The 22,480-nt window shown below is 43.7% G+C and overlaps 1 protein-coding gene across 11 annotated transcripts in view; it reads left to right on the top strand.

Annotated features, from left to right (window-relative positions):
- LOC147023943 (uncharacterized) overlaps positions 1-22,480 on the top strand; it is a 209,820-nt gene that overhangs the window by 179,544 nt on the left and 7,796 nt on the right. Inside the window, exons 1-4 of one of the 11 annotated variants that reach the window (XR_015060468.1) lie at positions 5,865-5,962; positions 8,601-8,843; positions 9,373-9,476; positions 9,643-10,882. Coding sequence is in view for 1 of the 11 variants with exons in the window: in XM_085889990.1 (XP_085746116.1) it covers positions 5,407-5,433; positions 8,601-8,843; positions 9,723-9,821 (369 nt within the window). In the remaining 10 variants the exon portion in view is untranslated. Of the gene's footprint in view, positions 1-4,673; positions 5,434-5,837; positions 5,969-8,600; positions 8,844-9,372; positions 9,477-9,642; positions 10,883-22,480 lie in introns of those variants that run through there. The other 10 variants (XR_015060467.1, XR_015060470.1, XR_015060466.1 and 7 more) reach the window with 10 other exon arrangements.

The following is a 22,480-nucleotide window of genomic DNA, read 5'->3' as shown; positions in this document are numbered from 1 at the left end:
AATCAGAGCCATCTCCCTCGACATATCGCGTGCCTTCGATATGTTCTGCACCCTACCCTGCTCACCAAACTCTCTTCCTATGGTGTCCAAGGATATGCAGGGTGCTCAAAGTCTGCCATCAACCCCCTTCTGGTAAAACTACCAAAATAAAGAATCACTGCTCACCTTCACTCTTTCATTCGTCTTTTTTCCCGCCTTCGGAGCAAACTCCCACAATCTCTTCAATCCCACTCTTCCCTCCAGGTCTTCAAAACAGCTATTCACCACCATCTCTCATCTTCCCCATCCAAAACCATGCTCTTTTCTACCTCTGCTAATCCACCCCAAACCCACCTCATTCAAATTCCCTGCTTTCCTTCCTGAAATTCCCTGTTGTGCAAGGACCTGAAAGTCCCTGGAGTGTCCATCTTGTTTTGCCTGTGTACCCCACCCCATCCCTCTACCTTCCACAGATCTCCTCGTATCTCTGTTGCACACTTTTTTCCCTTCCCTCTCCCACCCCTCTTGACTCCTGCTCCCCTTGTTGTACGTTGTGTGTTTGCTCTCATACGAGCCTCGACAGTGTCAACAAAAACCCCCCATCCAGACACAGCCAATTGAGCCTTTTTCAAAAAAATAATTATAATAATCATAAAAACATGAAAAATAACCCAGATCAAAAAAATTAATAATTATTGGCTGCCAGACCGTTTGTCTGATCAAGCTGAAATTTAGAACATGTGTTCTGCATCACCACGAGATCACAATTGTAAAGTTTCATGTTGATCGATTAAGCGGTTCCAGAGAAAACGGAATTTAATATTTCTCTTCAATCCAATATGGCTGCCAAACCATGTGACCTATCAATTATTGCTCAACAAAGTTGTACAACCTTGGCTTGGGGAACATTTTTCTGAAGTTTCCCCTCGATCTGTGCAGCCGTTCTGGAGACGATTTCTTAAAATAGGTTTTTTGTGTTAATCTAATATGGCTGCCAAACCATGTGACCTATGATGTCATATGTGTGAACCTTCTGTTCTTCCTGGATAGGCGGTCATGCATGTAAAGTTTTTTTTCTCGATCTGTTCAGCCACTTCTGAGAGAGAAGAAGATTTTTGAAGGTTTATTTTTTTTTAAAACAATATGCTTGCCGACTCTCGTGACTGATGACGTCATCTTTTTTTCTGTGGAAAAAAAAAATGGGCCACCCACCAGCAAGGCGTAGCTTGCTCGCACGAAACCCGGGAAGGCGGGGTTTCTGCCTGCTCGGCACGTTTGGCTCAATTGTAAATGCAAAAACGTAGGAATAGGTTACAGGGGGCAATTACATACTGGGGGAACTTTTTCTTAATCCATGTCTAATTGACTCCGCACCACCCCTTGTGTGGTGACACGTAACACTTAAGCTCACAGTCTCCCTGCTTAATTGCATCGAGATGTCTCCATGTCTCCAAACAACTACATTCAATACTAACTTTCCGATTAAATAACTCAATCTACCCCCACAACCACAACAATATCATCTTGAAGAGCCACCCACCGAACGTGGCGATGTCATCTTGAAGAGCCATCCACCGAACGTGACCATGTCGTCTTGAAGAGCCACTCACCGAACATGGTGATGTCATCTTGAAAAGCCACTCACCGAACGTGGAAATGTCGTCTTGAAGGGCCATCCACCGAACGTGGCAATGTCGTCTTGAAGGGCCACTCACCGAACATGGTGATGTCATCTTGAAAAGCCACTCACCGAACGTGGAAATGTCGTCTTGAAGGGCCATCCACCGAACGTGGCAATGTCGTCTTGAAGGGCCATCCACCGAACGTGACTATCATCTTGAAAAGCCACTCACTGAACGTAGCAATGTCGTCTTGAAGGGCCATCCACCGAATGTGGCGATATCATCTTGAAAAGCCATCCACCGACCGTGGCAACGTCGTCTTGAAGGGCCATCCACCGAACATGGTGATGTCATCTTGAAAAGCCACGCACCGAACGTGACTATGTCATCTTAAAGAGCCACCCACCGAACGTCATGTCATCTTGAAGGGCCACCCACCAAATGTGGTGATGTCATCTTGAAGTGAAACCCACCAATCGTCGCAATGTCGTCTTGAAGGGAAACCCACCGAACGTGGTGATGTCATCTTGAAGAGCCACCCACCGAACGTGGTGATGTCGTCTTGAAGGGAAACCCACTGAACGTGGTGATGTCGTCTTGAAGGGAAACCCACCGAACGTGGTGATGTCGTCTTGAAGAGCCACTCACCGAACGTGGTTATGTCATCTTGAAGGGAAACCCACCGAACATGGTGATGTCATCTTGAAGGGAAACCCACCGAACGTGGCGATGTCGTCTTGAACGTTCACCCATCATCATAAAGACTAATGTCAAATAGACAGAAAGGGGTGAAAACATAACCTCCTTCCCCTTCAGTGGCGGAGGTAATTATCAGAAGTGTAAAAGATTGTTAATTATGGATATGAACTTTTTGATCACATTCCCGTACACTTGCCAGGTATCCGGTTGCTCTGGGGTTCGTTCTGCTCCAACTCTCGAGGCCAGTACTCCTCCCTGTCGCGTTCTGGGACCATTCTGTTCTTGATTAACATCAAAGACCTTTCTTCATAAATGGAAAATATCACTTTGTAGATGACTCCATACTGTGCAGGACACTTCCTCATCTTGAGCTCAGGCAGGGTGCAGCAACATTCTTCTTTGCCAATCTCAAGAAAACAACCAACTGCAGGTCATCTCCCATGAACAACTTTTAATTCAATCACAACACATATTCTCATTTTGTCCTTTCATAAACACCGGATTGCAAATCCCACAATTCATTTTTGGTTCACCCTTTGGGAAAGGTCTGTTCTCTGAAGCTCCTGGTCCTGACACCATCATGGAGACCCATCTTGGGCACATCATATCTCCAAGATTCTCTCGTACCACCTAAAAATTCAGCATTTTAAAATATCATTTTACATTTTAAAATATATTGAAATCCTCCAAAATTAAAATATCTTATTGGTGTCGATGTCAAAAATGTTCAAATATTTATGATAAAAATAACAAATAAATATTTTTCAAATAAAGAATGCTTCACAATAGAATGTCATAGTGAATGGTGCAGCACATTGTGACGTCATAAAGTGTGAAACGGAACATCTTCGTCCTGTTGGCCCGATGACACACGGACTGCGGGCGCCACCATGCGGACCTCTGTTCTGTATGTCGCGGCCGTGGGATTTTTTGGGATTTTAAACCTTTCTTGGATGCCTTGGATACACCTTGGCCTTCTCATCTTGTCCTCAAGTTTCTCTCCTCCTAAAACCATGTCTCACTCACTGCAACTATATCGTACTCTTCGCGATCTACTTTGGCTTCAAGTTCTTCCATCTTATTTAAAATTCTGGCATTGGTATTGAATATGTTTAACTTTTCCCTTCCAGAAATTATATTTTCCTGCCTGGCCTGACTCATCCCAATTACTTCATCCGTTCCTTCCTTTTGAGCTTCCCCACCCTCCGCTGACATAAAAAGCCTGAATTCCTTCCTCAATTCCCACTGCGAACCTTTCTATTTAATTTCCGGCCATCACTCTGGAAACACTGCCTTTGTCCCCGAAATGATTCCCACTGCTTGTTCAATGTAAAACCTTCCTCCCTCCACCATTCTTCCAGCCATTGGTTGATGTCTATTGCTCTGATCATAATTTCTATAGAGTTTCCTAATCTTGGGAGAATCCCAGAAAACATGACCTCACAACCCTTTGCTTTCAACCGGTTACCCACTATCCTGTGTCTATTTTTCAAAACCTCCGAGTAAACTTTCCCGACATCATTTGCTCCGAGGTGTACCACAACCAACTTCTTCCTGCCGTGACCCGATACAATATCGTTTACCCTTCCTTCAATGTCCCGAACTCCCGCTCCTTCAAAACTACACAGAATTCTATGTCTCCGATCCTTCCTGCAGAATGAAGAATCTACATATTTAATTGTCTCATCACCCACAAAAACTGTCTCCCATACCTCGTTTCGACCAATTTCTATTGCTGAATATACACCACTGCCTGCACCCGCTGTACCACCACTGCTTGCACCCAGTGCACCTCCACCACTGCCTGCACCCGCTGAGCATCCACCACTGCCTGCACCCCCTGTACTTCCACCTGTCCTCGTTGCACCGTCACCACTGCCTGCCCCCACTGCACCCACTGCCTGCCCCCAGTGCCTGCACCTGCTGTACCACCACAGCTTGCACCCGCTGCGCCTCCACCACTGCCTGCACCCGCTGCGCCTCCACCACTGCCTGCACCCGCTGCGCCTCCAGCACTGCCTGCACCCGCTGCGCCTCCACCACTGCCTGTCCTCGTTCCACCATCATCACTGCCTGCCCTTGCTACACCATCACCACTGCCTGTCTGCGCTGCACCATCACCACTGCCTGTCCTCACTACACCATCACCACTGCCTGTCTGCGCTGCACCGTCACCACTGCCTGTCCCCGCTGCACCATCACCACTGCCTGTCCCCGCTGCACCATCACCACTGCCTGCCCTCGCTGCACCATCACCACTGCCTGCACACACTGCACCTCCACCACTGCCTGTCCCCGCTGCACCATCACCACTGCCTCCACACACTGCACCGTCACCACTTCCAAAATCCTCACTAACTTTACTCCACAACCGTCGCTAACTATTATCTATTTGGCTGAAGATGATAATAGGGTGGCTGGCTTATGGCCTTAGGGTCTCGAGTTCAAGCCCCTGTCGGTGCGTTGAATTAACACCAGGCGGGTTGACAGTCTGCCATCCTTCTGAGGTTTGCAAAACGAGTACCAGCATGCAGGTAACGGGGGCACTGCATTAGCGGCACAGCCACGCCCCCAGAAAATTATGCAGCCAAGCAGGCACGGGCTGCATCCGAATAAATAAATTTATTTATCTTTGCGACTCCATGACTGTTGGGAAGAATATTATTACGAATAAGATTATGACTATGACGTCATATTATGACTGAGGAAGATTATTATGACTGCGTGACGACGATGAAGAAGAGTATTCATCACAAAGGCACATTTGGTTCACCTTTGAACAGGTAATTGAATCACTCAACAATCAACGAACAGTTTATTCAAAATGAGACACGAGGTTGCTAAGCAACCATATCCCGGGAGTTTGAGAGTCGCTTCACGAGATTCTGGGTGTTAGTCACGGACTTGTTATAATAACCTCGACCAGCAACGGCCTCTCGACTCAAGTCGCCATGTTGCGTTGCCAATCCGAATTCACGGATTGAATATATTAATCTGTGCCGAATTTCTCGCTGGAAACAACATTTTTGTCCAGTTTAATAAGAAGAACAGGATTTTCATTTCACGAACAACAGTCTCCGCCGCCCATTATCACTACCAGGCGAATATGAGCTCTGCAGCACGAATCGATGAGGTGAGTGAGTACGAGGTGTCACAATTCTCATGAATGATTATCATATCATATGTCACGTGATCTGATGATAATTATCAGTGTAATGTGTTGATGATAATGTAATGTGTAGTCGAGAATAATGTAATGTGTAGTCGAATAATAATCGAGAATACGTGCTCGAGGAAACAGCCCGAAGAAACAGGCGCCAGCGCGAGAGATTAAAGTCCAGAGCTCAGCTCAGCGCTCGTCCCGACAACCAAAACTCTCCTCTTTTTTTTTCCAGCAGATCCGCCACACTTATCCTCGGCTCTCCTTTTCTTTCTTTCTCTCTCGTGCCGTCCGTTCAGGCGTGGCCCTCTCTCATTGGCTGCCTGACAGCAATCTCGCTCGCACCCCTCCGATTGGCTGAGAGGGGCGCCATGCCCATATTTGGTGTGAAATCCAAGATGCCAATGCCCCAAAGAAACCCCGCCTCGCACATTGGACTCCGCCCACGTACGTGCCGACACACACGTAGGCCATGGCGTCGGTGTGAGGAAGCGAGGTGAAGGTGAAGGTGAGGGTGATGCTGCTGTTGTAGTTATAGTTGATTTAAAATAAAATATAACCCTGACTGTCAAAATAACTCCACAGTTCATGAACACTTAATTAACCATTTAACAAGGGAAAGGGAGCTATCTATCCACATTTACTTATCAAAATAACTGAGCTATAGGACCTGTATGTTGAGTGCTCATGGCTTCCAGATTCGTAACAATTGAACCAAGAATTGGTTGAAGAGATAGATTTGAAAGAGAAAGGGATCCAAGTCTCCATTCCTGCAAAAATCACCTCAACCAAACGTTCAGCAGAGATAGAGAGATCGCTCATGGAGGACAGGCTGTCGTCTTTTCAGGGAAAGTCAGAAAAAAAGTTTTGTAAACCAGTCCAGTCAGCATTATTAAAATGCCAACACTGGCATTTCATCGGAGCAGTCGGATGAGAGGAAGTGGTGTTGAGTAAAGTGATGTTCACAAGATTGTGGTCAGAAGAACCAATTGGAGGTGAAATTGTAGTTGCAATGCAACGGATTGGAAGTGAAGAATAAATCTAAAGTATTGGCAGTGTCGTCATGACGATCTGGGATATGGGTAGGGTGGGTGATCAGGTCAGGTATGGGAACATGTGCCAGAACAGCATGTCGCTGCGTCCACTTTCCGCCGGTACTCCAGGGGCCTCCGTCTGGCCATCCTCCAGGCAGATGCCAGGCCCATCCCCATCTCCTTGAGATGATGGTCAACCTGTTGCAACCATGAGGCATGTGGTCGATCCACTGGCCTCCTCCACTCATGAGACTCCCTCGCTGAGAGAATCTGGTGAGCAGGATCAGAGTCAGGAAAACGAGCCACATGTCCATACAGCCGCAACTGACGCTCACGGACTATGCAGGTAACAAATCTCATCCGAGTCTCTCTCAGCAACCGCTCGTTGGACACAAAATCCGACCAGCGATAGCCAAGGATTCTCCGAAGAGACCTGGTACCAAAGGAATTAAGTCTCCGTCTCAGATCCTTGGTCAGAGTCCAAGTCTCGCACCCATAGAGCAAGACTGGAAGTACCAAGGACCTGAAGACTCGGACTTTCGTCCTCCCGCACAGGTACCGGCAGCGCCACACCCCATGATCCAGTGAATCCATGACTCCCCAGGCCCGACCCAGACGTCTATTGACCTCTGACTCGCAGCCAGCAGAGACATGAATATCACTGCCAAGGTAAGTGAATCTCTCCACGACCTCAACATCCTCACCACAAACAGACACAGACAGGACAGCAGCATCCAAGATGTCACCGAAAGCCTGGATCTTAGTTTTGACCCAAGAAATCCGTAATCCCAACGGCTCCGACTCCTCATTCAGCACCTCGAGGGCCCCCAAGAGGATGTCTAAAGTCTCCGCAAAGATGACTGCATCATCTGCAAAATCAAGGTCCGAGATCTTGACATTCCCAAATGACGCACCGCAACTTGATCTCTCCGACATCCTCCCTAGAATCCAGTCCATACAAGTGCTGAAAAGTGTGGGGGCAAGTACACATCCCTGATGAACTCCAGTAACAACTGGAAATAAGTCAGAGATGGTACCACCACACTTCACAGCACTCTGAGTACCAGAGTAGAGTTCAGACATCAGATCGATCAGTTTCGGTGGCACCCCACGAAGACCAAGAATCCTCCAGAGGACATCCCGATTCACTGAATCGAACGCTTTACAGAGATCAACATAGGCTGCAAGCAGCCCCTGCCGAAACTCTCGTCTGCGTTCGGTGAGGACACGAAGTGCAAGGATACGGTCAATCGTTGACCTCTTTGGTGTAAAGCCTGACTGCTCTGGACGCTGGTGCTCAAGCAGATGGTGGCGAACCCTATCGAGAATTATCTGAGCAAAGACCTTGCCCGGCACTGAGAGCAGCGTCACCCCTCGGTAGTTGTTGCAGTCTTGGCGATCACCCTTCCCTTTCCAGAGAGGGACAACAAGGCCCCTCTTCCAGTCAGTTGGGATGATGCCTGTGTTCCAGGCAGAGCACAAAACTGCATGCAACGACACGAGTGCAGCATTTCCACCAGCCTTGAGAAGTTCGGCATGGATGCCACAGATCCCTGGAGCTTTTCCCCGTTTCAACTGGTTCACCGCAGCCCGTGTTTCCACAAGCGAAGGTGGACCACAGTTGATTCGAGGGTCAATAATAATAGTAATAATAATAATCATCATAATGATGATGTAACTTATCTGGGTGGGTTTTGTAAGGAGGGCTGAACCAGCAAGAATGGTTGGTGCGATAACTTTCCAATCAGTGGGACTCCAGAGGTAGAACGTTTCCCTTTCTAAAACCTCCTGAGATAAATGATTGTGGGTACTCCAGTGACCATGGGATGAGAACACACCTGTATTGTAATTCCAGACGTTGTGAGCTCTAATTTAGATGAAAGGTTAAAATATCGATTTGGATTTTTGAGGTTCAGAATCTGAGCTTGTCTCAGAAGAATTAGTTACTCTTAAATTGCTGATTTAATTGTAGTATAAACCCAGCTGGTTCATCAATGACCTTTAAACAAGGGGTGATCTGAAAGAACGTTGATGAAGTTGTTTCATCGCGTCGTATTGAATTCTGATATACCGTTTTCACAGTTTACCATGTGGGCTGTTTTACAGTTTGTGTATTACAACAACCTGTGGAGTAGAGCCCAGTGTGACCCAAATATTGTCATAATGTGGGGAAACTCAAAAGTAGTGGACAATGAAGATTGGTGGTGGCAAGGTCTGCTTTGGGGAGATGGAGTCGGAGCAACAGAAATGTTACAATCTAATGGGTCTGTTGATGCGCTCTTCACGTTGGCGTATCGGTGGCATCTCGATCTGCTCAGCGACTCGGATATAATCAATGATGACAGCAAGGTAAAGTTGGAGGGGGATGTGCGGGTTCAATTTGATTCAGGTTCCTCCATACGGGGACATTCATTATCATTTCCATCACATGAAAATATGAGGACATTTCAATGATAATACCCGAACGTCCTCCACCGAACGAATTTGATTTACTGTCAGTAGTTTATCCGTGCTGGAGTTTAAACATGTTGAGGGTGATGAGAATATTCGTGTGAGCTTGTTGTTGAGTGGGATGCTCCATTTTGAGTGAGCCTGCAGAGGAAGCCAAACATGGCCAGGAAATTGCGCAGGAGCACAGAACAGAAAATTTGAACTGTGAGAACACCAACAGCTGGAGCTTTGGTTCAGCTGGTTGTGTAAAACCACAGTGGAGGGAGGTTAAAATTAAATGAACGTGTTTTGTTGATATGAGGAGAGAGTACGCATGCTCTCCCTCTTTGTACCTATTTTGATGTCTGCGGCCGCAAGAGATAACAAAGTCGGGTAATTAGCTTTTGTGTGGAGATGAAACTGTGATGAAAAATCGTGTGACAGACAGACAGACAGACAGACAGGAGTGAAAACATAACTTCGTTCCACATTCACTGATGGAGGTAATTAGAACAGGAGAAGGAGACGAACTCGAGAAATCCAAAGTTTCAGGTTGGTGATATTGGAAGAATTTTCAAGTGCAAATCACATTTTGAAAAAGGTTTAACCAAAAGATAGACTGATGAGTTTTTAAAAGTCGTTCATATTTTACAGTTTCTTGGATTGTAAATTATATGATATGAATGATGAAGATGTTTGAAGTTCATTTTATTTGCAGGAAGTTCAGCAAACAAATAATTTAAAGAAGCAATGACGTCACACCTCAAATCATGACCTCAACAGATGTATCCTTTTTAGGTAAGAGGTTGGAGTTTCACACTTCTTTGTCACGTCACTGTGAGCACGAGAGGACCAAGCTCAGGAGAACATAACAAGAGGTCTCTGTTGAGATCTTAATTATTATCATCGAAACCAAACCCCGGGGAGAACCCTCCCATTGCGTTGCACCTCGCATTCAACCCCCAAACCTCACATTAAACCCCCAACCCTCACATTAAACCCCCAACCCTCACATTAAACCCCCAACCCTCACATTCAAACCCAACCCTCAAATGAAAACCCATTTCACCAAATCCATAAATCATTTCTGGTTAATTTTATTAAACAGTCCTATATATATATATATATATATATATATATATATATATATATATATATATATATATATATATATATATATATTTATATAATGTGGAGGCAGGTCAGCAACCGGTTCAGGTGAAGTGACATTGGAGGATGTTCAGGAGCCTGAATCAGGTGACCTGATGGCAGAAACTCGGTAGAATCTGTTTGCTGCTTGAAGTGTTGAATGACATGTTGAAGAAGATGGGGGTGTTCATTGAAAAAAAGTTCAAGCTGTGTGTAAGTTTCTCCCCAAAGGCAGTTTGTGCACGAGCATGTTGACCTGAGAAAACATAATATAAAGATCGATGATGGAAGAAGTTTGTGTCAATCTTTGCTGTCAATAATCATATCCATGTGAGACGATGAGTTTTAAAATGTACCTCTTTGGCTGCTGTTGAGGGGTCTTCAAAGCTTGGTGACCACCCCCAAAAAAATGCCTTTGTTGTTTTTTTGTTTCGGTGTGTTCACCCATCCTGGAAATGAAAACAGTTCGGGGATCAGCAACGATGTGTTAAAATTAACTCATTATTGATGTTGAGGTTGATAAGCAGCTTTTATCGTCGAGGAGCCAACTTCCAAAAGGGGGCGAGAAATAGAGCTACTGTTGAAGCAGACTTCCTTTTTAAATGGTCGTTCGATGATTAATCTGCTCAAATGTGACCAACAATGAACTCGATGCACACAAATTGTAGTCAATGACTGTTGCACCTGTTTTCCTTGATTATTGCACCTGTCAATTATTGTTTCAATTAGTGACATGTATTAATTTCTCTGCAACTCTTCTATTGGAACCGATTATCAAACATATTTTAATTAAATGTATTTTATTGGAACTTGTACCTTCTTTTGCTTTGCTGAAGGCCGAATGCCAACTCTCTTAGCCTTTCCATGCACCCATTGTTCTTTCCTGCTGCTGCTTTAGTCCCCTGTCTCCCCTCCATTTTCCTCTTCTCTCTCTCTGTTAAATTTCTTATTGAGTGCCCTGCCATCTCTTGACAGGTCTGTCAAAAGATCAATGGGATGTGAACAGCCTGAATCTGTCCAGAATTTAATTTTCACAGTTTAATTTTTTACCGTTTTGTGTGATCTGCTTTCATCACAAAATATTAACATAAAGATACTAATAGTCGCTGCAATTATTAATAGTCGGCAGTTGCTGAAAACGAAGAGGTTCGGAGACAGCACACACGGACGTGGTGCAAATGGGTACAAGTGACTGTGTTTGTGTGTGTTTGTGTGTGTGTGTGTGTGTGTGTGTGTGTGTGTGTGTGTGTTTGTGTGTTGTGTGTGTGCGCCTGCATGCTTGGGTACGTGTGTGTGGTGGATATCGCTGGTGCATGAGCAAGGTAAGCATGGACCAGGAGGAGGTTGGAGAAATGTGTTTGGGGAGGAGGGAAGCATGCATGCAGGGAAGCCTTTGTTGGGTAGATAGTGTGGGTTTGAAGATTTGAATGCTCCCATCTGGTTTGAGAGAACACCGTGGTTAAAAAGAAAACATTGCTGTTTGGGTGCATGCTATCGCCCCGGTAACGCCCTGCTATGCTGCCTTCCCTCCGCTTCTGCTACCTGCCCTCCCCTGATGTATCCTGCCCTCCCCTTTTGATACCCTCACCTTTCCCACACGCTGCCTTCCCTCCCCTCACAATACCCTCCTCCCAAACCCCTTTCACCACCATGCAACTCTCCGCAAATTGAAGAGAGGAAGGGCTGTCAAGGAATGTACAAATTGGACAAATCAAAGGATGTTTTGTTTTTTCAGAAGTCGGATCTGTTGCTTGGAATAATTCCACAATTCATCTCAGGTGAAGAGATTCTCGACCTCGTGGAAAATGTGGAAGTTAAATAAAGGCATGAACACTGGCGTTGCTTTTGATAAGATTCCAGGAAAACGCCCTTCCTTCCAATCCTTTCCCCTTCCCTCATGCTGGCCTCCTCCCAAAGCCCCTGCACCCCCATAGAGGTCTCTGGGTGGTGTCCGGGCATTGTTCAGTGTGACCCATTTAAACGTGTGATTTTGACATACCCAATTTCATTCAATCCTGAAATTAATGCCGGCAGAAGGGGAGCATTCCCCTCCTCCATCTTACCTTCAAGTCCCCCATCAAACGCAACAATGATATTTTTGCACATTCAGTGCATTGGAATGATTAAAACTTTTGGAAGTCATTTACCCCCAAAATTCTGTGAATTAATGAATAAATTTGATCATGATGATGTGATCGATGTTGTGGGTAATTATGAATTGTATTGGTGAAATTTGATCAAGATGATGTGATCGATGTTGGTGATTGATGTATTTTATTGGTTAAATTTGATTTATATGATGTGATCGATGTTGTTGGTGATTATGTATTGTATTGCATAAATTTGATGAAGGTGATGTGATCGATGTTGATGATTATGAACTGCATTGGTAAAATTTGATCAAGATGATGTGATCGATATTGTTGGTGATGATGTTTTGTATTGGTAAATTTGATTAAGATAATGTGATCAATGTTGTCAGTGATGATGTATTGTATTGGTTAAATTTGATAAAGATGATGTGATCGATATTGTTGGTGATCATGTATTGTCTTGGTTAAATTTGATTAAGATGATGTGATCGATTTTGTGGGTAATTATGTATTGTATTGGTTAAATTTGATCAATATGGTGTGATCGATGTTGTGGGTGATTTTGAACTATATTGGTAAATTTGATGAAGATGATGTGATCGATATTGTTGGTGATGATGTACTGTATTGGTAAATTTGATGAAGATGATGTGATTGATGTGGGTGATTATGTATTGTATTGGTTAAATTTGATCAATATGATGTGATCGATATTGAAGGTGATGATGTATTGTATTGGTAAATTTGAATAAGATGATGTGATCGATGTTGTGGGTGATTACGTCGTGTGTTGGTTATATTTGATCAATATGATGTGATCGATATTGTTGGTGATTATGCACTGTATTGGTAAATTTGATAAAGATTATGTGATCGATGTTGTCAGTGATTATGAATTGTATTGGTTATATTTGATCAATATGATATGATCGATGTTGTGGGTGATTATGTATTGTATTGGTTATATTGATCAATATGATGTGATCGATATTGTAGGTGATTATGTATTGTATTGGTTATATTGATCAATATGATGTGATCGATATTGTAGGTGATTATGTATTGCATTGGTAAATTTGATAAAGATGATGTGATCGATGTTGTGGGTGATTATGTATTGTATTGGTTATATTTGATCAAAATGATGTGATCGATATTGTGGGTGATTATGTATTGGATTGGTAAATTTGATCAATATGATGTGATCGATGTTGTGGGTGATTATGTATTGTATTGGTTATATTTGATCAATATGATGTGATCGATATTGTAGGTGATTATGTGTTGCATTGGTAAATTTGATAAAGATGATGCGATCTTTCCCTGGAGGAATAGCAAGAGATAACTACATGGGCAAAAGAGACTTGTGGGTGATTATGTATTGTATTGGATATATTTGATCAATATGATGTGATCGCTATTGTTGGTGATTATGTATTGCATTGGTAAATTTGATAAAGATGATGTGATCAATGTTGTGGGTGATTATGTATTGTATTGGTTATATTTGATCAATATGATGTGATCGATATTGTGGGTGATTATGTATTGTATTGGTTATATTTGATCAATATGATGTGATCGATATTGTAGGTGATTATGTGTTGCATTGGTAAATTTGATAAAGATGATGTGATCGATGTTGTGGGTGATTATGTTTTGTTTTGGTTAAATTTGATTAAGATGATGTGATCGAGGTTGTCAGTGATGATGTATTGTATTGGTAAATTTGATTCAGATGATGTGATTATGTATTGTATTGGTTATATTTGATCAATATGATGTGATCGATATTGTCGGTGATTATGTATTGTATTGGTAAATTTGATGAAGATGATGTGATCGATGTTGTGGGTGATTACGTATTGTATTGGTTATATTTGATCAATATGATGTGATCGATATTGTTGCTGATTATGTCCTGTCTTGGTAAATTTGATCAATATGATGTGATCGATATTGTAGGTGATTATGTGTTGCATTGGTAAATTTGATAAAGATGATGTGATCGATGTGGGTGATTATGTTTTGTATTGGTTAAATTTGATCAACATGATGTGATTGATATTGTCAGTGATGATGTATTGTATTGGTTAAATTTGATTAAGGTGATGTGATCGATATTGTTGGTGATCATGTATTGTCTTGGTTAAATTTGATTAAGATGATGTGATCGAGGTTGTCAGTGATGATGTATTGTATTGGTAAATTTGATTAAGATGATGTGATCGATGTTGTGGGTGATTTCATATTGTATTGGTTATATCTGATCAATATGATGTGATCGATATTGTTAATGATTATGCCCTGTATTGGTAAATTTGATCAATATGATGTGATCGATGTTGTCAGTGATGATGTATTGTATTGGTTAAATTTGAATAAGATGATGTGATCGATGTTGTGGGTGATTATGTATTGTATTGGTTAAATTTGATCAATTTGATGTGATCGAGGTTGTCAGTGATGATGTATTGTATGGGTAAATTTGATGAAGATGATGTGATCGATATTGTTGCTGATTATGTCCTGTATTGGTAAATTTGATGAAGATGATGTGATCGATGTTGTGGGTGATTATGTATTGTATTGGTTATATTTGATCAATATGATGTGATCGATATTGTGGGTGATTATGTATTGTATTGGTTATATTTGATCAATATGATGTGATCGATATTGTCAGTGATTATGTATTGTATTGGTAAATTTGATAAAGATGATATGATTGATGTTGTGGGTGATTATGTATTGTATTGGTTATATTTGATCAATATGATGTGATCGATATTGTGGGTGTTTATGTATTGTATTGGTAAATTTGATAAAGATGATATGATTGATGTTGTGGGTGATTATGTATTGTATTGGTTATATTTGATCAATATGATGTGATCGATATTGTGGGTGATGATGTATTGTATTGGTGATATTTGATCAATATGATGTGATCGATATTGTGGGTGATTATGTATTGTATTGGTTATATTTGATCAATATGATGTGATCGATATTGTGGGTGATTATGTATTGTATTGGTTATATTTGATCAATATGATGTGATCGATGTTGTATGTGATTATGTATTGCATTGGTAAATTTGATGAAGATGATGTGATCGATGTTGTGGGTGATGATGTATTGTATTGGTTAAATTTGATCAATTTGATGTGATCGAGGTTGTCAGTGATGATGTATTGTATTGGTTAAATTTGATGAAGATGATGTGATCGATATTGTGGGTGATTATGTATTGTATTGGTTAAATTTCATCAATATGGTGTGATCGATGTTGTGGGTGATTTTGAACTGTATTGGTAAATTTGATGAAGATGATGTGATCGATGTTGTGGGTGATTTCGTATTGTATTGGTTAATTTTGATCAATATGATGTGATCGATATTGTTGGTGATTATGCACTGTATTGGTAAATTTGATGAAGATGATGTGATCGATGTTGTGGGTGATTACGTATTGTGTTGGTTATAGTTGATCAATATGATGTGATCGATATTGTTGATGATTATGTCCTGTATTGGTAAATTTGATGAAGATGATGTGATTGATGTTGTGGGTGATTATGTATTATATTGATTATATTTGATCAATATGATGTGATCGATGTTTTTGGTGATTTTGTATTGTATTGGTAAATTTGATGACGATGATGTGATCGATGTTGTGGGTGATTATGTATTGTATTGGTTCGATTTGATCAATATGATGTGATCGATATTGTAGGTGATTATGTATTGCATTGGTAAATTTGATAAAGATGACATGATTGATGTTGTGGGTGATTTATGTATTGTATTGGTAAGTTTGATAAAGATGATATGATCGATATTGTGGGTGATTATGTATGGTATTCGTAAATTTGATAAAGATGATGTGATCGATATTGTTGGTGATTATTCACTGTTTTGGTAAATTTGATCAATATGATGCGATTGATGTTGTTGGTGATTATGTGTTGCATTGGTTAAATTTGATTTACGTGATGTGATCGATGTTTCGGTGATTATGTATTGTATTGGTTAAATTTGATCAAGATGATGTGATCGATGTTGTCAGTGATTGTGTTTTGGTGAAATTTTGTCGGAAATCTCAAGTTTATCATTTTATTGGTTTCTTGGAGATGATTGATCGTGACGACCTTAAAGGAAAGTTCATGACAAAAGGTCAAATTGCTTCAGGACTAAAGTCCTGATGGAATTAAATATCTTGGTTCTTGGGGACACACAACTTATGTGAGGTTCACCGAGGCACCATTGTTTGAAAGTGTCATCTACTCCTCTGGCAATGGGAGTAAGTCATGTGAAAAGTAACTCAACATACCCCGTCTCACCCACATTGAACGACTTTTCTCACTAAAATAATATATTTTTTGTCCATCATCAGGAATGTAAAGGGCAAGGACTTATTCTCGGACCAAAACAACTTTTACATTTTGATTTAATCCATTAATAAAGTTGCTCATGGAAAATTTGTTTTTCATTCTTTGGGTTTTTTACCCGAACGGGGAATGTTGAACTCACACGTACCGGGATACATCTTGTGGTGTTCACTTTCCAACCTTTTTGCCTCGTTGTCGAAGGGTCGTTATTGTTGTTGTTGTTCTGATAGGGAGCACCACGTCACCCCCAGGGCTTTGCTCACCTCCCCATTACTTGCTCCTGGCATCACGTTGGCCATTTTGTGTCAGTGTAATTGTGCAAACACCATGAAGGCGTTCAGGGATCTCTTGGTGCGCTCCTCACGTTGGCGTATCGGTGGCATCTCGATCTGCTCAACGACGAGGATAAAATCAATGATGAAAGCAAGGTGAAGTGAGAGGGGGATGTGGGGGTTCAATTTGATTCAGGTTCCTCCATGCGGGGACATCATGATCATTTCCATCACATTATAACACGAGGACATTTCAATGATAATATTCGAACGTCCTCCACTGAACAAATTTGTTTTACTGTCAGTAGTTTATCCGTGATGGAGTGAAAACATATTGATGGTAATGAGAATATTCATGTGAACTTGTTGATTACGGACATCAACCAGGTGTGTTTGGAGTACCTTGATCTCCTCCATTCATAACTCTCTCAATCACCTCCTCTCTCCTCCTCCTTGTTTGGTCTCCTATCACAACACTCATTTGCTTCCTTTCCTTCTTATCTCTCAATTATATTTGACGAGATCTCAGAAAACGCTGCTTGGACGAAGCGCACAGCCTCAAAGGTTGAGAACGTCACTTGTTTGTGTGGTTGCTGGGGCAACAATGAGTTGCGCTGACGCAACAAGCATCGTGATGCCGAAGTTCAAACCGGTTTATAATGATAATACAAGTTCCTTTTTGGGGAATTTGAAGGCAGGATCAGCCTGTACAATGTTTGGATTGCTCGATCTCCCTAAATGTATCTTTAAATGATAAGTGTTGGCAAGGAAGCAGCACGGACAATTTCTAAAGTGTTTGGCATGACCCGGCCAGGGTTTGAACCGCTCACCTCCCAGACTCGGACCTATTACACCACTGAGTATGATGAAAATTTTCATGTTTTCAGGAGTGGGATTCAGACCTGGGGTGTGCTTGAACGCACCCCCGAAATGAAGAGCAGGTTCGGGAACGAAATTTTATTTAATTATTTGTGTGGACTATGGCGGACCAAGATGAGCTGCTCCAGGTGGACTTTGGTACAACAATTTTAGAAACATCCATGTCGCAGGATGGCAGCTTTCAGGGAGATCTTTCCCTGGAGGAATAGCAAGAGATAACTACATGGGCAAAAGCGACTCATGATGTTCGGGGACCCCCACCGCCAACTTGACGTGGAGCTTCCCTGGGAATCCACACCGCATCGTCGCAGATCGGCCTCACCAAAGCCACTGGATACGAACCAGTTAATGGAAATGATGAAACAGGTGATGGAACGTTTGGAACTCGGACAAGACAAAATGAGCATTGAAATGAAGGAGGAGATGAAGGCAGGTCAGAAGGACATGGAGGTGGAGTTGGTGCAGGTAAAGGGTGATATGCAACGGATGGATGGGAGGATGGCAGACGAGATCAAGGTAATGTGGGAGGAAATGAACGAGGAAAGGAGAAAGAACGAGGCCTGCGTGAGGGACACACAGCGTGAAATGGCGGCTGGTCAGGCCAAGGGCAACTTAGGGGAAACCCTGGGGCCAGCGCCATGACGGGTAATGGGAGAGCAGGCTTGAGGGAGAACGTACAAAGCCGGAACATGAGTCAGTTAGCAATTTATTTATGGAGCCGGATCGTGAGAATATATTTACAAACAAAACAAGCAACAGAAATGGGAAGAGAGGAGATTGGGGCACGTGTGGTGAGGGATTCGTGCAGGGAACGCGTGACCCCACAGGGATGCACCTCCGTGCGGCGGGAGCAGTTGGAGTTCCCCGATCAGGAGGTGGAGTCGGCAATTGCCTAAGACAGGTACGTACCGCCCAACGGTACAGGTGGTGAACATGGCGTTCATGAGGAACCTCTCCATGGGGGTGTGTGTGTTTGTTTCTGTGTGTGAGGAGGCACGTGTGCATTGTGAAAGTCCTGCCGGTGCGCCGTCCGAACTCGCACCTGAGCCGGCGGCACGGGTCGAGGTAGTGGAGACGGTGCGGCTGTCTAGCGAGCCGGATGCCGAATCGTGATTCAAGCCCGAACGAAACGAGCCGACCGGAGGGATTTTTCAGATGGCGCTGCATGTTGGAGCATGCATGGCTGCCGCCCATTGTGGCTGAGTGGGGATTTGGGGGGTCTTGGTGCTTTGGGGAATCCTGAGGAGTTGCGGAGTGCCTTCAAGACTACCATCCTTGATGTTGCCAGTGGATTTCTTGGAACTCACCTGAAGGTGAAGAAGAATATTGTGTCTCATGGGACAGTGGAGACCATTGACCAGTCGCAGGGCCAGGCTTAATGGCAGAGATGAGCTGTTAAGGGAGTTGATGTATAAAACTGTACGCACGCTGAGGGTGGACAAGGAGACCAAATGTGAGGGAGTATAGCATCACCTGTGGACAGGTGATTCTTGTCCTGCTTTCAGAATAATGCGCGCGTCACGTTCCTCCAAGCCCATCCCTCGGTGTACTGCATTTCGAGCATAGGGTTGTGGGCTCTTGACAGAGGATTCTGAAGTGAACACCCGCTGGGCCGGTTGCTTTGAGCGGCTGGACCAGGCTGATCCCCCAGCTGTTGAGTTGGATGTTGGTGATGTTATTATCCCTGTTGCTGACCCTCCAATCAACTGTGGTCTACCTTCGTTTGTGGAAACACAGGCTGTGCTGAACCGGTTCAAATGGGGTAAAGCTCCTGGGATCTGTGGCATCCATGTTGAACTTCTCAAGGCTGTTGGAAAATGCTGTACTCATGTCGTTGCATGCAGTTCTGTGCTCTGTCTGGACACAGGCATCAACCCAACTGACTGGAAGTGGGGCTTTGTTGCCCCTCTCTGGAAAGGGAGGGGTGATCGCCAGACTGTAACAACTACCGAGGGGTGACACTGCGCTCAGTACCGGGCAAGCTCTTTGCCTGGATAATTCTTGATAGGGTTCTCCACCATCTGCTTGAGCACCATCACCCAGAGCAGTCAGGCTTTGCACCAAAGAGGTCAACGATTGACTGTATCCTTGCCATTTTTGTCCTCACCGAACATCGACGAGAGTTTCGGCAGGGGCTGCTTGCAGCCTGTGTTGATCTCTGTGAAGCGTTTGATCCAGTGAATCGGGATTCCTCCTGGAGGATTCTTGGTCTTCATGGGTGCCACCAAAACTTCTCTGATTTCTGATCGACACTCTGGTACTGAGAGTTCTGTGAGATGTGGTGATACCATCTCTGACTTGTTTCCAGTTGTTACTGGAGTTCATCAGGGGTGTGTACTGGCCCCCACACTTTTCAGCGCTTGCGTGGATGAGATTTTATGAAGGATGTTGGAGAGATCAAGCTGCAGTGCATCGTTTGGGAATGTCAAGATCTCTGACCTTGATTTCGCAGATGATGCATTCATCTTTGCTGAGACTAGAGATATCATTTTGGGGGCTCTCGAGGTGCTGAATGAGGAGTTGGAGCTGCTGGGATTGCGGGTTCCCTGGGTCAAAACTAAGATCCAGGCTTTCAATGACATCTTAAATGCTGCTATCTTGTCTGTTCCTGTTTGTGGTGAGGATGTTGAGATCACGGAGAGATTCACCTACCTCGGCAGTGATATTCATGTCTCTGCCAGCTGTGAGCCAGAGGTCAATCGATGTCTGGGTCGGGCCTGGGGAGTCATGGATTCACTGGATCATGGTGTGTGGCAATGCCAGTACCTGTATGGGAGGATGGAAGTCTGGGTCTTCAGTTCCTTGGTGCTTCCAGTGTTGCTCTACAGATGCGAGAGTTGGACTCCGACCAGGAGTCCAGGAGAGATGGAAACTCAATTCGTTTGGTACCGGGTCTCTTCGGAGAATCCTTGGCTATCGCTGGTCTGACGTTGTGTCCAGCGAGCGGTTGCTGAGAGAGACTCAAATGAGGTTTGTTACCTGCACAATCCGTGATCGTCAGCTGCAGCTGTATGGACATGTGACTCATTTTCTTGACGCTGATCCTGCTCACCAGATTCTCTCAGCGAAGGAGCCTCGTCAGTGGAGGAGGCCAATAGGCTGACCACGTTCCTCGTGGTTACAGCAGATTGATCAACATGTCAAGATGATGGGGCTGGGCCAGACATTTGCCTGGGGGATGGCCTGATGGAAGTCCCTGGAGTACCAACAGAAAGTGGATGCAGCAACATGCTGTTTTGGCGCATACTCCCATCCCTGACCTGATCTGGGTGATGAAGATTGTGGTCAAGTTCGTGTGTGTAGTTTTGGAGAAGTTCGAAGTGTTTACATATTGCCTAACTGACTAATGGACAACACATAATGGTTTTTCCTCACCTGGACAATTTTTGTTCCAGGTGAGCTAAAAATGGCTGGCATAATCTCCACCAAATATTACAAACGACCTGGAGTACCTCGGGTAAAGTGATGACAGACCCCCCCCCCACCCCCTCCATTCGCGATGAGGGTCAGGAGCTGACTGATGATTTCCACTTGTATGTTCGAGCAAATCCACACCAAATATAACATATGTCATGTTTGCTCACCGAAGGAGAAGAAAAAGAGGTGCGATAGAAAGGACCCCTGGTGCGAGGAAGTGAAGAGACTGGGTGGGGGGGGGGGGTTTGGGGGTTCCCTTCTCCCATGGTCGGGGAATTTTAACCTTATTTTTACATGCAGTCACTCCTTTGTGAGAAATTAAAGTCGAATAATCATGATAATGTCTTGATTTGAGTTTTGCACTGCAGAGGAAAAAGTACTCACGATTTAAAATAATTCATAAGAAAGTGGGCGTTTCAGGAGGTGTTGTACATTGCAAAGCTTTGGGGTTTTTGGCCTCTTGGTGGTTACCTTTTCATTGCTACCTTACGCCACATCCCAATATTCACCTCATCATGGCCTTGAGTCTCAAAACGGCCTTCAAGGCCAACATACCTTCACTTAAAACCTTGTCGAGATTCTAACGTGAGTACCCCCTAAATTTGGCGTCTCTTGGTGCTTCGGTTCATGAGTGAAAGAACAACAAACAGTTGAAATTTTTTCAAGATTTGTAATCCCCACCGAGCCATTTTCACAAAAAATATTTTGGACACCATTCCTTTGACTTGTACATGATATGATTTGAAAGGAGAAGAGATTTTAGGTTAACTTTATTCACAGGAATTAAAAATAACAAAATTCACAATCAAAAAACTCATCAAGGTGGAACTCGTACACTGGGTTATCGAGGTACAACTCGTACACTGGGTTATCGAGGTACAACTCGTACACTGGGTTATCGAGGTACAACTCGTACACTGGGTTATCGAGGTACAACTCGTACACTGGGTTATCGAGGTACAACTCGTACACTGGGTTATCGAGGTACAACTCGTACACTGGGTTATCGAGGTACAACTCGTACACTGGGTTATCGAGGTACAACTCGTACACTGGGTTATCGAGGTACAACTCGTACACTGGGTTATCGAGGTACAACTCGTACACTGGGTTATCGAGGTACAACTCGTACACTGGGTTATCGAGGTACAACTCGTACACTGGGTTATCGAGGTACAACTCGTACACTGGGTTATCGAGGTACAACTCGTACACTGGGTTATCGAGGTACAACTCGTACACTGGGTTATCGAGGTACAACTCGTACACTGGGTTATCGAGGTACAACTCGTACACTGGGTTATCGAGGTACAACTCGTACACTGGGTTATCGAGGTACAACTCGTACA

This window comes from Eptatretus burgeri, chromosome 7 (assembly GCF_056783735.1).
Source record: "Eptatretus burgeri isolate ZD-2024b chromosome 7, Ebu_testis_v1, whole genome shotgun sequence".
In the NCBI taxonomy this organism is placed as follows: Eukaryota; Metazoa; Chordata; class Myxini; order Myxiniformes; family Myxinidae; genus Eptatretus; species Eptatretus burgeri.
Note: the sequence above shows the minus strand (reverse complement) of the source record. Positions and strands in the feature narration are given on the sequence as shown.